General features: G+C 42.6%; 1 protein-coding gene across 1 annotated transcript in view; it reads left to right on the top strand.

Annotated features, from left to right (window-relative positions):
- The first annotated feature begins 2,168 nt into the window (after positions 1–2,168).
- Positions 2,169–15,000, top strand: part of cacna1fb (calcium channel, voltage-dependent, L type, alpha 1F subunit) — a 60,146-nt gene continuing 47,314 nt past the window's right edge. Inside the window, exons 1-2 of the mRNA XM_061057293.1 lie at positions 2,169–2,518; positions 13,200–13,459. Of these exons, the coding sequence (XP_060913276.1) occupies positions 2,497–2,518; positions 13,200–13,459 (282 nt within the window). The 5' untranslated portion in view covers positions 2,169–2,496. The remainder of the gene's footprint in view (positions 2,519–13,199; positions 13,460–15,000) is intronic.

Here is a 15,000-nt window from a genome sequence, read left to right as displayed (position 1 = left end):
AATAGAACATGGAGCGAGAAAGCACCGAGTACACCCAAGTCCTTCCAGAGGGGGGGGGCGTGGTCAGACACAGCTCATTTACATATTTAAAGGTACAGACACAGAAACAGCCTGTTCTGAGCAGGGCTGAAATAGAGGGGTTTATAGACATGATCAAATACAGGATCAGAGTGGATTTAGAACAAGAAACTTCACCCACATGTTTTGAGGAGCTCTGAGACTTATTTAAACTGAAGAAGAAGAAGAGGATATGTGACCTTTAATACACAAACACATTTTGTGAATTTAGTAACAAACAGATAAACTAACCCATACTGGTCCCAGTGATGTTCACAGATCTGAATCTGATCAGGAGATCTTTCAATCACTCTGTCAGCTCAGATCTGTGACTCTTCATCACCAGAGTGAGGCAGAGCTGTCAGAGTGTTCATTCAACTAAAAAGACTCTCAGATGCAAATGTTCATTTGTCGTGTTTGCGGTGCCAGATAAATGTTTATCCGTCCCTCTGGATCTCATGTCATCGTCGTGATTCCTTTGTTCTGATGCAGAGACACTTTCACATTTGAGTGAATCACATGTTAATGTCCACATACGCTCATCTGAGAATATCACAGTACATGTTTGTAATGTGCTGATTTCTAAAATCAAATTTGATAAGCACAAAAAATTACCGAATTGTTGAGTTTATTGTTTGTGAAAGAAACATTATCTAACAGGAATAAAGAGGCCGATGGTTTTTCTGAAACAGAAAAAATTCACAGATTTCTAGAGATGGAAATGAAACAACAGCTGCACGATGTCGTCAGTGCAACGAAACATGTCGAGATTTTAAAGACATATTTTAATTTATGATGTCGGGCTGTCAGGGTGAGACCTGAACGAGAGGAGAGGAGAGGAGAGGAGAGGAGGCAAGACGAGGAGAGAGGAGGAGGGATAGGAGGAGGGATGAGTGGAGGGTAGAGGAGGAGAGAAGGGGGAATTGAAAAGGGGAGAGGAGAGGAGTGAAGGACAGAGGAGGGAAGATGAGGATGGAGGAGAGAGGAGGGGAGGGAGAGGAGAGGAGGAAAGTCTTGGACACAGGAGGGGGAGGAGGGGATAGGAGAGAGGAGGGAAGACAAGTCGGGGGGGTAGGAAGAAAGATGAGGAGGACAGAGAAGGATCGGGGGGAGATTCAGTTTTTTCTTCTTGACTTTGAGTTGAAATTGAACATCAGGACTTCATCAAACCAAAGATTAGACTGTAATACACCTGTGTGTGTGTGTGTGTGTGTGTGTGTGTGTGTGTGTGTGAAGGTCAGTGTCTCATCTTCAGACTCTCAGACTCTCAGACTTTAATAGACCTGTGAGGACGTCGTTACCTGTTCAGCCTTCACTTTCAAACACGACAAGATTCCAGATTTATAAACAGAAAATATGAAACATGAAGAAATAAAAACATGTTTAGAATCATAACATTTATAATTCATTACATGGCTCCATATCTGCTGTTTGATAACCTTGAATTAAACATGTAGATGTTATATTAATACGTGGCCCTGAAGCTCAACTGGAAAGAATTTCACTGAATGCAAAAAAAACATTTCAAGAAAGAAAAATGATTTCATGAACGGAACAAAAGTCCTGATACCAAAAACATTTTTAATCTAATCAAAAATACAAAGCTCAAACACATTTTGCAAAACAAAAAAAGCATTTCATGAAACACACAAAATGATGGAACACAGGACATTTTTGAAATGCAAAAATATTTTTTTTGTGAAACATAAAAAACATTTTCGAAATCAGAAAAACATTTAGTTAAATGCAAATATAATTCTCATAATGCTGAAACATCCCTCTAAAGAAGTGCTCAGTGAAATGTTTTTACAGCAGACCTTCAGGGCCACCGTACATGAACCTCTGGAGTAACAAGATCATCTTCATCATATTCATCTCTTTACATTAATTGAAACCTTGTTTGATAAACAAACCTTCTGCAGCAGTCCTTTTTTATTCTCTGCGCCTTTAATGCTCCAGCTGCCCTCCCCTTTAACACACAGCGATTTTTTTTCTCTATTTAATCCCCAATTGGAAAATAGAGAGAGAGAGAGCGTGTGTGTGTGTGTGTGTGTGTGTGTGTGTGTGTGTGTGAGAGAGAGAGAGAGAGAGAGAGATGAACAGATAGAGAGAGAGAGAGTCAGATTAGTGAAGTGAAGCTGAAAAAAGAAGCAGAATTTCTCTCCCGGTCTCTCTCTGGATTTATCTGAGATCTATTTCCACTTTTTTTCTGCCTGTTGGATGTAAAATCGATCACTCAACTATTCGACTAATCGACCAGCAGCTTCATCAGACCGACAGGAGTGGATTTATTGGGTTTAAATGAACCTTTTGGCGGGTAAAATGCAGAGAAGTTGTCGGTGAGCGTGAACGGAGCCGATGAGGATCGCAGCGAGCAGAAACTGATCGATCGATTAAAGACGATGATCGGTGTCCGCAGCTGAGAGGGAAACAGCGGAGATGTACGAGGAGAGGAGCAAAAGTAAGACACGTTTAGATTTTTAATCTGCAGCTGAAATGTCCGGTGACTCTCTTTAAGTTTGATGGTTCAGATCAGGATGAGTCTGACTCACTTTCTGGGACTCCTTCTGTCCCAACATGATCGATCGATTAATCTGTTTAATGATGATGTTGAATGATGATCTGCTGCTTCGGTCAATTTACAAAAAAGACTGTAAAAGTATTTTTAATTGCAGCCTCGTTAATATGACTCTTTGCTGACTAAATGAAGAGTTTTGGACCAAATCAGTCAGGCTACATTTTGAAGACGGGCTCAGACAAACTGCCCTGGGGTTATTCAGATTTTTACACATTTTGGATGAAAATACGAATCGATTAGTCGTGATAATAATCTGCAGCCTGACCGAAAACGATCGTTTCTGTCACAACAGAGCTTCTCTCTGCACACAGTAAACGTTCCTAATTAACCTCCAAAACACCTGTGAGGTGGAAAAACATCAAGGTGCCCTAAAGCAAACAGAAATACAGAAACACAGATGATATTTATTTTAATTAATTACTGATTCCTTCACCATCAGATGAAGAGAGGCTAACTGTGTGTGCAGGACTGCAGGGAACACTCTGATATGTCTCTCACAGGTTTAGTTAGAGGGCAGTAAATGTAAAGATTAAACTCTAAATTGTGATTTTATTTTTCATGTAAAGTCAGTGAAGCAGCCCTGAAGTTTTTTGATTCTGATTGGACAAACACAGACCATGAAAAATGAGATATATCAGTTTTATTGACATAAAATCTGTTGAGTACAGCCGGGCGATATAACAAAAAGAATATGTGTATTTATCATGAAACATATGCTGATGAGCGTCCTGATAATGACCGAGGTTTAAAGAAAGAATGATCAACATGTTCCACATAAATAAATCATAAAGTCTGTCCTGTGTAAATGTGTCTCTGAGTCCTGACTGTCTACAATGAGGGAGAAGCTCGAGTCCCGCTGGCTGTGTTGTTGTCAGAGCCGTGTTTACATGGACGGGACGGCCGGCTCCTCCCCTTGTGTATAAAAGCTGTTTTAGTCAAGAACTAGAGAGAAGAAGAACATACTCACTGATTATTTGGATGTTAGTAAGAGTTTTTAGATCACGCTCATTCTGTGTCAGTTTACATGAAATGTGAAGGTACAAGCTAACTAAAGAGCGCTAACATTAGCATGCTAACACAACAATGTGAAGCTACGAGCTAACTAAAGAGCGCTAACATTAGCATGCTAACACAACAATGCAGGACACAGGTTATTACAGCTCGAGCAAAGGAATATTTTTGTCCGCCGCTTGTGCTTGATGGTGCTTTCTAATTGATAACTACTTCATGCGAATGGGAGTGGAGAGGGGTTGGAGATGTTTCACAGAAAACGCTGTTGACATGTAAACGAACAGCCAAACGAAAACAAAAGGTTAACGTCCACTTTATTAAAGACGTGTTTAATCTAGAGACCGGACAGTGGATAGAGTCTGAAACCGCAGAGTGAGAGAGAGAGAGGGGGGGTATGACATGCAGGAAAGGAGTCCCAGTCTGGATTTGAATCCGCCTGCCTGGAGGACTACAGCCTCCGTACTGAGTGTGCACAAAATAACCACTGGGCCACTGACGCCCCAGGTTACCTCTATTTTTTAAGACAATTTTTTAGACAATGTGAAAGTAATTTTTTTTATTTGAGTCGTACATTAACCAAAAGCAATTTCTGTGAATTAGAAACAATAAATGATCCGATATCGGGGGGTGAGGACTTCTAGTTTTGTTGCCGTGGCATCGAACAGGCATCCATCTCAAGACTCTGCTGTGTACGGTGATGAAAATGCTGTGGTCCAGTTACCTGCCATACGATAAGTGAGGCAACACTTTGCATTTTCTCAAATCGGATTTTAGTCAAACTGTCTAATGGGGGGTGTCTCCTGAGGCGGGACATGATGTAAAAAAAAAAAACATTGTGAAAGTGGCAGAGGAAGCAAATGTTCAGGAGTTTTTCAGGAGTTCTGTGCAGGTATGACTCTGAGAATTGTTCCAGTCACAGGAAACAGAATAACCTGAAGCTCTACTTCACTAAAATTATTTTATTCCAGGAAGATGACTCCGTGTTGCTGCTCTTTTCTAAAACGTGACCTTTGTGTGCGAGCGACTTTGTTCTCCTCTCGTGTGCTCTTTGCATCACAAATGTTTCTGCGGTGTTCACACATAATTTAAAAAACATAAAAATGTCACCACCGTCACACGATGCCGTGCTCAGAGGTCATCCTCCTTTCGTTTTTTTTTGTATTGTTTTATGTGCGACCTGGATGATTCAAAGGTGCAGACTTACAGCAGACAGTGTGGCTGTTCAGACTCATCAGTGAAGCTCCGGTAGTGTAAGAAAAGAAGGACGATGTGATGTTGGAGGTCGAATTTGACAGAAGAAGAATCTTAACATCACAAACAGTCGACCTGAGGACGCCGAGGTGTTAGTATGGGTTAGTTTATCTGTTTGTTGCTAAATTCACAAAATGTGTTTGTGTATTAAAGGAGACATATTCTCCTCCTCTTCTTCAGTGTAAATAAGTCTCAGAGCTCCTCAAAACATGTGGGTGAAGTTTCTTGTTCTAAATCCACTCTGATCCTGTATTTGATCATGTCTATAAACCCCTCTATTTCAGCCCTGCTCAGAACAGGCTGTTTCTGTGTCTGTACCTTTAAATATGTAAATGAGCTGTGTCTGACCACGCCCCCTCTCTGGAAGGGCTTGGGTGTACTCTGGTCTTTCTCGCTCCATGTCCTATTGTTTACGGTGAGAAGGCAGACTCAGAGGACAGAACAAACACCTAGCTGTGGGAGTGTCACCCACCTGGGGGAGGGGCTACTGCCCTTTGTGATGTCATGAAGGGAAAATCTCCAAACAGCCTGTTTGAGCACACATTATCTGAAAAGTGGAGCAGAGAGAAGATGGAGAGGATGGCATTTTTTCATCATTGGGGGGTTTGTAGATGGACTAGAGACACATGTTAGAGTTAGAGGAACATGGTGAAGAGGATTTAGTATAATATGGGACCTTTAAAAACATTTTTTAATAATTACTTTTTAATCACCTTCAAAAAGTTATCTCGAGACCCGTCTTGAAACGAAGACCGATTTGGAGCACTACAACACTATGCTCAGCCCTCCTGAGCCGCCAGCCCGTTCCCTTTTTTAGTGAGTTCAGATTTTTGTTGTTTTTTTGTTTTCAGTGAAGAGAGAGAGTGGAGAGTACGTGGCGCTGCTTGTTGACTGTTACTCTGACCTCCATGTCCGCCCAATTTTCAATCAGCCGCCCCTCACAAGCCCCAGAAACAGTCAGCACTGGGAGTTGTAGTTTCCTCCCAAAAAACATTAAAACATAGCTGCAGCACTTCCTGTTCACAACCACCTCTTATTTTAACAATATAAAGAAAAAGAATCCAAAGATCTGTCAGTAACAACAGTGGCCGATGTGTTTTTGCAATTTGTGAAGAGTTCCTCTCCTGCTGTGCACACCTGGCTGATTCTAAATATTTTGTTTTCTTGAAGCTTCAGTACTTTTTGAAACTATCATGCCATACCTCGTGTTTTAAAATGATACAATCTTTGTTATTTATTATAAGCTTTAAAAAAAACTACAACCATCCAAAATGGCTGAATCACAGAGAGACGTGAGGCTAGAAGGTGTTTTTGGACCAAACAGTTCTGGGAACTTTTTTGACGCAGAACTATCCAGTAGAGAGTTCCCTGAGAACTTTTTCTGCATTCACAAAGCCATGGTATCTACTCTGAAGCAGGAGCTAAAAGGGTTCCTCTAAACCGGGTTCTAGGAACTAAAATAGTTCCTGCGGTGTGTACGCAATAAAATAGGGGGAGGGTTCCAACATAGTTCCTAGAACTATGTTTCTCTCTTTGCAGTGACAACGACACATTGACACATCCTGTCATCGTCACGGCAACTGTTGAGTCAGTCACATTTTCATGTGTATACTGCAGCTCACGTCCTCTTCGCGTTAATTTTTGAGGATGTGCACATCCGGCGCTCCAAACTGACTTAGGGGACTCGTAGCAGCCATCATGTTCTTGCGTAGTTTAAAGCGAGTATTTCTCCACCTTAGATAAAAGTCGATTCCCCTAATCACAGTCGAGTGAATTTAACCAGTGAATCTGTTCTTATTTTAAGTTTTCTGATTGATGCGTGAACTTGAAAATGTTCAGTAATGTTAAAGAAAAGGTCTGTTATCTCTGGACCCTTCATATTGATCTCTGTGGCCCACAGAGGGGCCCAACCCACAGCTTTGTACCCACTTCTTTAGATACCTGTAGACCTCTGTTTGTTGTGAATCATAAAATAACAGATGGACGTTCACACCTGAACAGACACAGAGCAGGGTTTTCACAATAAAAAGTTTTAACTTGACACCTGTATAATAATAACACACGCCCTCCTGTGTGTCAGAGTGTGGGCGATGACCTTTGCCCTCAGTGAGGGCGGGGTAAACAGCGTTCTCGCTCTCCATCATCATCATCATCAGAAGTGGCTCACTTTAATCCTCCTGATCCTGACGGGGATCAGACTTCCTGCTCTCTGAGTTAAGATGGCCTCCACGGACCTCCTGATAACGTTGTCATGGAAATGAGCATTAACACACGTGACATCTTTGGTTGCCGTGGCAGCAGAGTTAATCTGCCTTTTTTTGTTGGGTACATGAAACGAGGCTTATTTTAAGTTGATCTCGGAGACCTTTAAAGAGACGAGACGGTTTGATCCTAAAGAGACGAGCCGACAGAATCCTTCAAACTGATCACATGTTTTTTATCGAGTCCTCTTTGACCAATCAGGGGACAACAACCACACATACTGTGGAAAGAATAATGTAGATGTGGTTACTGGTTGTTAAGTTTCAGATGTCTGATTATCTTCGAACACACCAGTGGGGAGATTTACACTCTGGTCTGAGCTGAGCTCTGAGTGTCTGATAAGAAAACTGGTGGATTTACGCTCTGCAGGTTCTTCATCTAAAAAAAAAAACATGATTCTAAAGAAGGAAAAACTCGAGTGTGATTATCAGGAAAGTAAACTTTAACCTCTTCTCTTAAATGTGAGCAGCAGTGTTTTTAAAACTACAGTCAAGCTGCAGACTTGGCGTCCCTCAGGGCTCACTGCTCTTCGACTATAAACACAACAAGTACATTAAAATAAATCATATCACATGAAATGTTTCCTGAAGTCTGATGACATTAGATCATCTCTTTAAAAAGCTGTTTTGTAGTTTAGTAGTTGTGAACAGTGTCAACAGCCAATAGGAGCACTTTCTGCAGGCGCGAACAGAAGAACGGTCCTTTAATGGCATATCTCTTTCATAACGGTTTTGCTTTGTCTGAATTTTTTTTAAAGCGTAGGAAAGATTGGAGAACATTTACTAACAACAGTCTTACCCAGAACTTCCACCAGATACGTGTGCATTACGGCTCCGTGCACCCTCGTCTGTCAACACCCAGTGCACAGCATGGAGTAGCACAGCGGGACAGCTGGAGTGCCAAGACAAAGGAGTTCTTGCGGTAATTTTACAGATTTACTCTCAACAGTGCGAGATTATACGATAGTCGGTATAAAACCATTAAAAACACAAAAACAAACACACATACGGTCATTGTTCTGAACTGTCAAAAAGGAGTGTTTTATTCTGAAAATAAACCAGATGTTTTGATGTTGTTTTGGTGTCTTACTTCCCGTCACGCTCTATCTTTTTTGTGGTAAATTAATGCGCCGTGCTACAGCATCCGGCAAAAATAGAAGCCTTGCGTATCTGCTTACGGAGGGCGGGAAGGTGGGAAGGGATGAACTAAGCTGATGTAGATTCATTTGTTTTGTTTGTATTGCGTCTTGTGTTGTGTGGACTGTGTTGGTATCGGTTGTATATCTTACTTCTTGGAGTGTTTTTATTATTTCAGAATCAGAATCAGCTTTATTGGCCATGTATGCTTACACACACACACACACACACACACACACACAAACACACACACACACACACGGAATTTGTCTTCAGTAACTGTGCTCTCAATGTACAAAGTTAAACATTAAACATAATATAAGCAAAAGAAACATTAATATATACAAGCCTAAATAAGACAATAGTGCAGTGGTGAGAAGTGCAAAAAAATGCTGAGATGAACATGATAATAAATATATAGTTATGTAACAGATGGTTAATATATATGAGGTTGAGTTTTTACAGTGTTTACATACGCAGTGTGCATAGATTGTGAGAGGATAATATTTCAGTATATACATGATTAAGTTATTGTAAAATAAAAATAGTTATAATAGTTTTTGGAGGAAGGTTCATGGTGATGTTGTGACGTTGGCTAAATGACATGCTGGAATATTTGATTGACTCTCAGCCAATGAGTCTGAATAATTCCATGTGGGAGGAGTCTTGTAAATGACCTGACACCAACATAAAATATTCATTCATGCAAAACGTTGCCAATATATTTGCAGTTTAGGGAGCGTACAGGAGTTGGGACTGAAACGTGGCTGATATATTTGTGCAATATTGACAGTGTGCAGGAGTTTTCTTGCCATTTTTGATAACTTCATTCCTCTCCTGTCTGATAAAACAGATGTTGTTTTTTTAAAAGCTTCAGTACTTTCTGATTCTATCGATCCGTCAAATAACAGAGATTGTCTCGTTTTAAAACCCGTGGCAGGTACAGAGGTATTGAACATTTTGACAACCTCAGTGTTGATAAGAATCGATGGTGTGATGTATTGATTGAGTTTCACATTTTAAACTCTCTCCGAGCTGCTCTGCTCTGCGTCTGTGATGTGAGCAGTGAAGAAGAAAAAAACTGCCCCAAACATTCACTAAATGAACTGATGACCTTCCAGCTGGACCAGGCTGCAGGGCAGCGTGACACACACACACACACACACACACACACACACACACACACACACACACACACACACAGAGAGTTGGAGACAGGGCAGTGAAAAGTAGAAAGTTAACAAGGCGAGTGCAGGGTTGTGTGCAAGTGATGGGATGCCCCACTACACCACACACACACACATACACACACACACACACACACACACACACTGTGTTGTCATGATGATGTGAGTTGACTCGGGGTAATTCAGGGATAATTAGTCGGTTCTTGTCGTCCTGCGGGTGAAGCAGCTCCTCCACAGGAAGAAACAACGTGACCCAAAGTCATGTGACCTGCGCCGTCCAAACCTCGGCCTCTCATTGGATGGATGACAAACCTGCTGGGATGCTGCCCGCCCTAAGTTCAGTTAAACACTGACTGAAAAGATATTGTTCTGTTGTTTTTCTGTCTCAGTCTCCACACATGGTGTCCAGGGTTTAGACTGATCCCGTCCTGTTAGAGTGAACCCTGGGAGAGATAATCCATCTCAGGAAGCTTTATCTTCCTGTCCTGGTCACATGATCACTGTGATGTGATGGCCCGGGCAGCAGAGGACCCATCCTCACTCAGGTTCAAATCTTTATAACTAGAGACCCCGGTGGACTTTTCCAGCAAATACACAGAGACACTGTGGTTGAATTACTTCACTGTCTGATCAGCTGACTGATGATAGCCTCAGCCCTGCAGCCTCAGCGCCTCATTCACTGACGGATTTCACGGCTTTTATGCCTGTTAAACGTGTGCAGATGAGTCAAAAAGACACTGTCTAATTCACATGAAAGCAAAGGGTTAAAAGCTCCCCTAACTGAGCTGCAGAGCAAACTGCGTCCCCGAGCAGCAGTGCTGTTTGTGCATATTTAAATGAGCCGTTATGCACTAATTTGTGGAAAAGTTGGCCTCTTTCTTTGCAGATGACGATCGCTAAAATTACAATTCTATAATTCACTGATCAGACTCTTTAATCCAAAGCGACGTACATCAGAGAGTAAGAACAACACAAGCAAGGATCTAGAAAAAAGGGAACAATGTGAGTAAGAGCAAACGATCAGCTTTGAGTCTGATTGGACACACAGGTGCTGACAGGAAGTGACCAGAGGCAAAGCACAACATTGAGGGCAGTTCTTGAGAGCTCTAATCAGTATAGAAACCATCTTATAAGTCGTCGTTATCAAACAAAAACCATCGTCATTACCATCATCATCATCAATAATATGGAGACCATCATCATTAAGTTAGTAGGTATTCATGAAAGAGCTGGGTCTTTAGCTTTTTCTTAAAGGTGCAGAGGGACTCTGCAGATCAAATGGAGTTTGGAGGTTCATTCCACCACCGGGGGGCGACAGAGGAGAAGAGTCTAGTCAGAGACTTAGGACCCTGTTGTGAAGGTTGGATCAGACGCCTTTCATTGGCAGAGCGTAGTGGGGGGGGGGGGGGGGGGGGGGGGGAGTGTAAACCTGGATCAGAGAGTTAAAGTAAGGAGGAGACGTTTCTGTGTCTGTTTTGTAAGCGAGTGGCAGAGTTTTAAATTTGATGCCAGCAGTAACTGGGAGCCAGTGTAAGGAGATGAACAGCGGAAATTAACATCTAATTCACAAACACCGGCGCTAACAGCCACGAGCAGTTAGGAGTGAGGAAATCAACGTCTGCTGAGAGTTAGCGACATTCATAATCATGCTAGTTTTTCCAAAATTACCAACCCTGCCTTTGAATCAGTCTGAGGCTGCCAGAGAGTCGACCTCAGGCCATTTGTCCTTTGACCGTGTGAAGACAGTCTGGGCCGTTACATCGAATGGGTATGGGAGTTAAAAAAAATAAAATCTTTAACATTTTTATTTTAAACGCTCTAAGATGTTCAGTAAAGATTTAACTACTCAACAAATCAGTAATAAGTTTCCTCCGTCTGCGTGAGATCGCAGCTCCGTGCGGAGGAGATGCTGCAGCTTCAACTCCACATTCAGACACAAACCGAGAGCAAACTGCACGGAGCAGAACGACTTTCTGTGCGTGTTTGTGTGTCTGAATATAATTAGCTCTATATGTGCTTTGGAATTAAACCTTCAGGCAAAGCAGATATATAGCGAGAGAGCAGATGATGCACAATTTATGAAGCTATTAGCGGCCACATTAGAATGAGGCGGCAAGTTCTCTTCTCAGTCCAATCTAAACCAGTTTAACCTTAGAGTAAGCTTCAAACAGATTCTTTTAATTAAATGCAACATTTCTAGTGTCAGACGTCTGGGTTCTGCTCTGTAGCCTCTGCTAGCTTGTAGGGAAAACAGAACTGCTGTAATGCAATCAGTCACCATCATGACGTTTACTTTTACATCCTTTAATCAGCAAAGAGACAATTTCACAACTTTTAAATAAAAAAGGTCATAATTGACCATGCTTGCAGTTAAAGGCGTCCTGTAAACGATGTTACAGATGTCGTTTTTATAACGTGATCTAACGGGGAATACTGTTTGTGCAGCAGGCAGATTTTTTAATGTAATACCACAAGTGGCCACTGGGGGAAACTGGAAGCGAGAATGAGACGCTGCACGACGTGGTCTACCTGACCACCTCTGTCCACCTGTGTGAAAAAAAGACACAATTTGAAAACAGCTGGACACAGCAGCAAGGCATTCTGGGTAACAGGAAATCTAGGAAATCAGTAAAGAGGAGGGGTGATAGAGAGAGAGAGACAGGGGATCATCGTGTAATCTTACTGTGATGTCATCTCTTTATCTGTGTGTGTGTGTGTGTGTGTGTATGTGTGTGTATGTGTGTGATCAGGGTCCTCAGGTACCAACAAATAAATCACGGCCCACATCACACACACACACACACACACACACATGCACACACAGATCTAGGTCACAGCTGTTCACTACAATATTTCTGTTTTCACTTCCTCTGGAAAATGTCACCTCTCTCCTCCTCTTACTCCCTCATTTCCCTCCATCATCATCGTCATCTTCTTCTCTATCTAAATGGAAAACACAGAATCAGTGATGAAGTATTCATGACTTTTAAAGGTCCAATCAATGAGATGTGTAGAGAGGTAAATGATAAAGGTATCTTACTATCTGATCATTAAGGAAACATGTTGAAGTGCTGGCTTCTCTGACAACAATGCAGCAGCCAGTATGTCCTCCTTCTAACTTTAGATTCTGCTCCTGAATGCTCTGGATTTGTTAGGACCAGAGAAGGTAGGCACTTTTAAGACCCCCCCCACACGGCCGTTTTGGACGCCCCTCGGTTTGCCAGATATGAGAGCAGTTATCAGGTCAACAGGTGTTGCAGCGATGGATGCGGGTCAAGAGAAGTGGTTCAGATAGAAGTGATTGTACCCGACCTAAAAAGCCTCTGCATGTTTCTAATAAGCTCCACGAGCAGAAACGTGCTCAAACTAGGATCAATATTGGAGATGCTTTTTGAAAAATGGAGAGAGGTTAGAACACAGAAAGGTTTACAGACCCATGCAGAGCTGGATAAACACTGAAGCTTCAGAGTCCACCACATGGTGACCTGAGTGAGCATGGACTCTAGAGAGGAGGGGGGGGGGGAGACAGCTCTCTATGATGTTTAGAATTTAGACTGCAGTACACATTTTAAACACTAGGGGTCAGAGTTACATACCGCTCCTTTATTTCAGCGTTGTACAGGAATACTCCCCTTCAAATAATTAAGGTATTGCCGAAATATATTAAATACAGTCAAGAACTATGTTTAAGATGAATTTGACCTTTTCTGTTTTCAGGTGCAGGTCGAAATGGCTACACCAACGCTGTGGATGGGGAGGAGGGAGGAGGTGAGGGTGAGGAAGAGGAGGAGGGAGGAGAGGGGGATGGCAGAGAAGGAGGAGAAGGAGGAGGAGGAAACGACAGGGACGGAGAGTGGGATGAGGAGCTGGACGGAGAGGACGAGGGAGCAGTGAAGATGACGAGGACCGACACACTTCACTCCACCACGAGCTCGACAGGAACAACGAGGAAGAAAGGACTACACGCTAAGAAACAGGTGAGACAACACGCTAAGAAACAGGTGAGACAACACGCTAAGAAAGAGGTGAGACAACACGCTAAGAAAGAGGTGAGACAACACGCTAAGAAAGACGTGAGACAACACACTAAGAAAGAGGTGAGACAACACGCTAAGAAAGAGGTGAGACAACACGCTAAGAAAGAGGTGAGACAACACGCTAAGAAAGAGGTGAGACAACACGCTAAGAAAGACGTGAGACAACACACTAAGAAAGAGGTGAGACAACACGCTAAGAAAGAGGTGAGACAATACGCTAAGAAACAGGTGAGACAACACGCTAAGAAACAGGTGAGACAACACGCTAAGAAAGAGGTGAGACAACACGCTAAGAAAGAGGTGAGACAACACGCTAAGAAAGACGTGAGACAACACACTAAGAAAGAGGTGAGACAACACGCTAAGAAAGAGGTGAGACAACACGCTAAGAAAGAGGTGAGACAACACGCTAAGAAACAGGTGAGACAACACGCTAAGAAAGACGTGAGACAACACGCTAAGAAAGAGGTGAGACAACACGCTAAGAAACAGGTGAGACAACATGCTAAGAAAGAGGTGAGACAACACGCTAAGAAAGAGGTGAGACAACATGCTAAGAAAGTGGTGAGACAACACGCTTAGAAAGAGGTGAGACAACACGCTAAGACAGGTGAGACAACATGCTAAGAAACAGGTGAGACAACACGCTAAGAAACAGGTGAGACAACACGCTAAGAAAGAGGTGAGACAACATGCTAAGAAAGAGGTGAGACAACACGCTAAGAAAGAGGTGAGACAACACGCTAAGACAGGTGAGACAACATGCTAGGAAAGAGGTGAGACAACACGCTAAGAAAGAGGTGAGACAACACGCTAAGAAAGGTGAGACAACACGCTAAGAAAGAGGTGAGACAACACGCTAGGAAACAGGTGAGACAACACGCTAAGAAAGAGGTGAGACAACACGCTAAGAAAGAGGTGAGACAACACGCTAAGACAGGTGAGACAACATGCTAAGAAAGAGGTGAGAAAACACGCTAAGAAAGAGGTGAGACAACACGCTAAGAGGTGAGTCAACACGCTAAGAAAGAGGTGAGACAACAAGCTAAGAAAGAGGTGAGACAACACGCTAAGAAAGAGGTGAGACAACACGCTAAGAAAGAGGTGAGACAACACGCTAAGAAAGAGGTGAGACAACACGCTAAGAAAGAGGTGAGACAACACGCTAAGAAAGAGGTGAGACAACACGCTAAGACAGGTGAGACAACATGCTAAGAAAGAGGTGAGACAACACGCTAAGAAAGAGGTGAGACAACACGCTAAGAAAGAGGTGAGACAACACGCTAAGAAAGAGGTGAGACAACACGCGAGGAAAGAGGTGAGACAACACGCTAAGAAAGAGGTGAGACAACACGCTAAGACAGGTGAGACAACACGCTAAGAAAGAGGTGAGACAACACGCTAAGAAAGAAGTGAGACAACACGCTAAGAAAGACGTGAGACAACACGCTAAGACAGGTGAGACAACATGCTAAGAAAGA

Source organism: Labrus mixtus, chromosome 15 (assembly GCF_963584025.1).
Source record: "Labrus mixtus chromosome 15, fLabMix1.1, whole genome shotgun sequence".
Lineage (NCBI taxonomy): Eukaryota > Metazoa > Chordata > Actinopteri > Labriformes > Labridae > Labrus > Labrus mixtus.
Note: the sequence above shows the minus strand (reverse complement) of the source record. Positions and strands in the feature narration are given on the sequence as shown.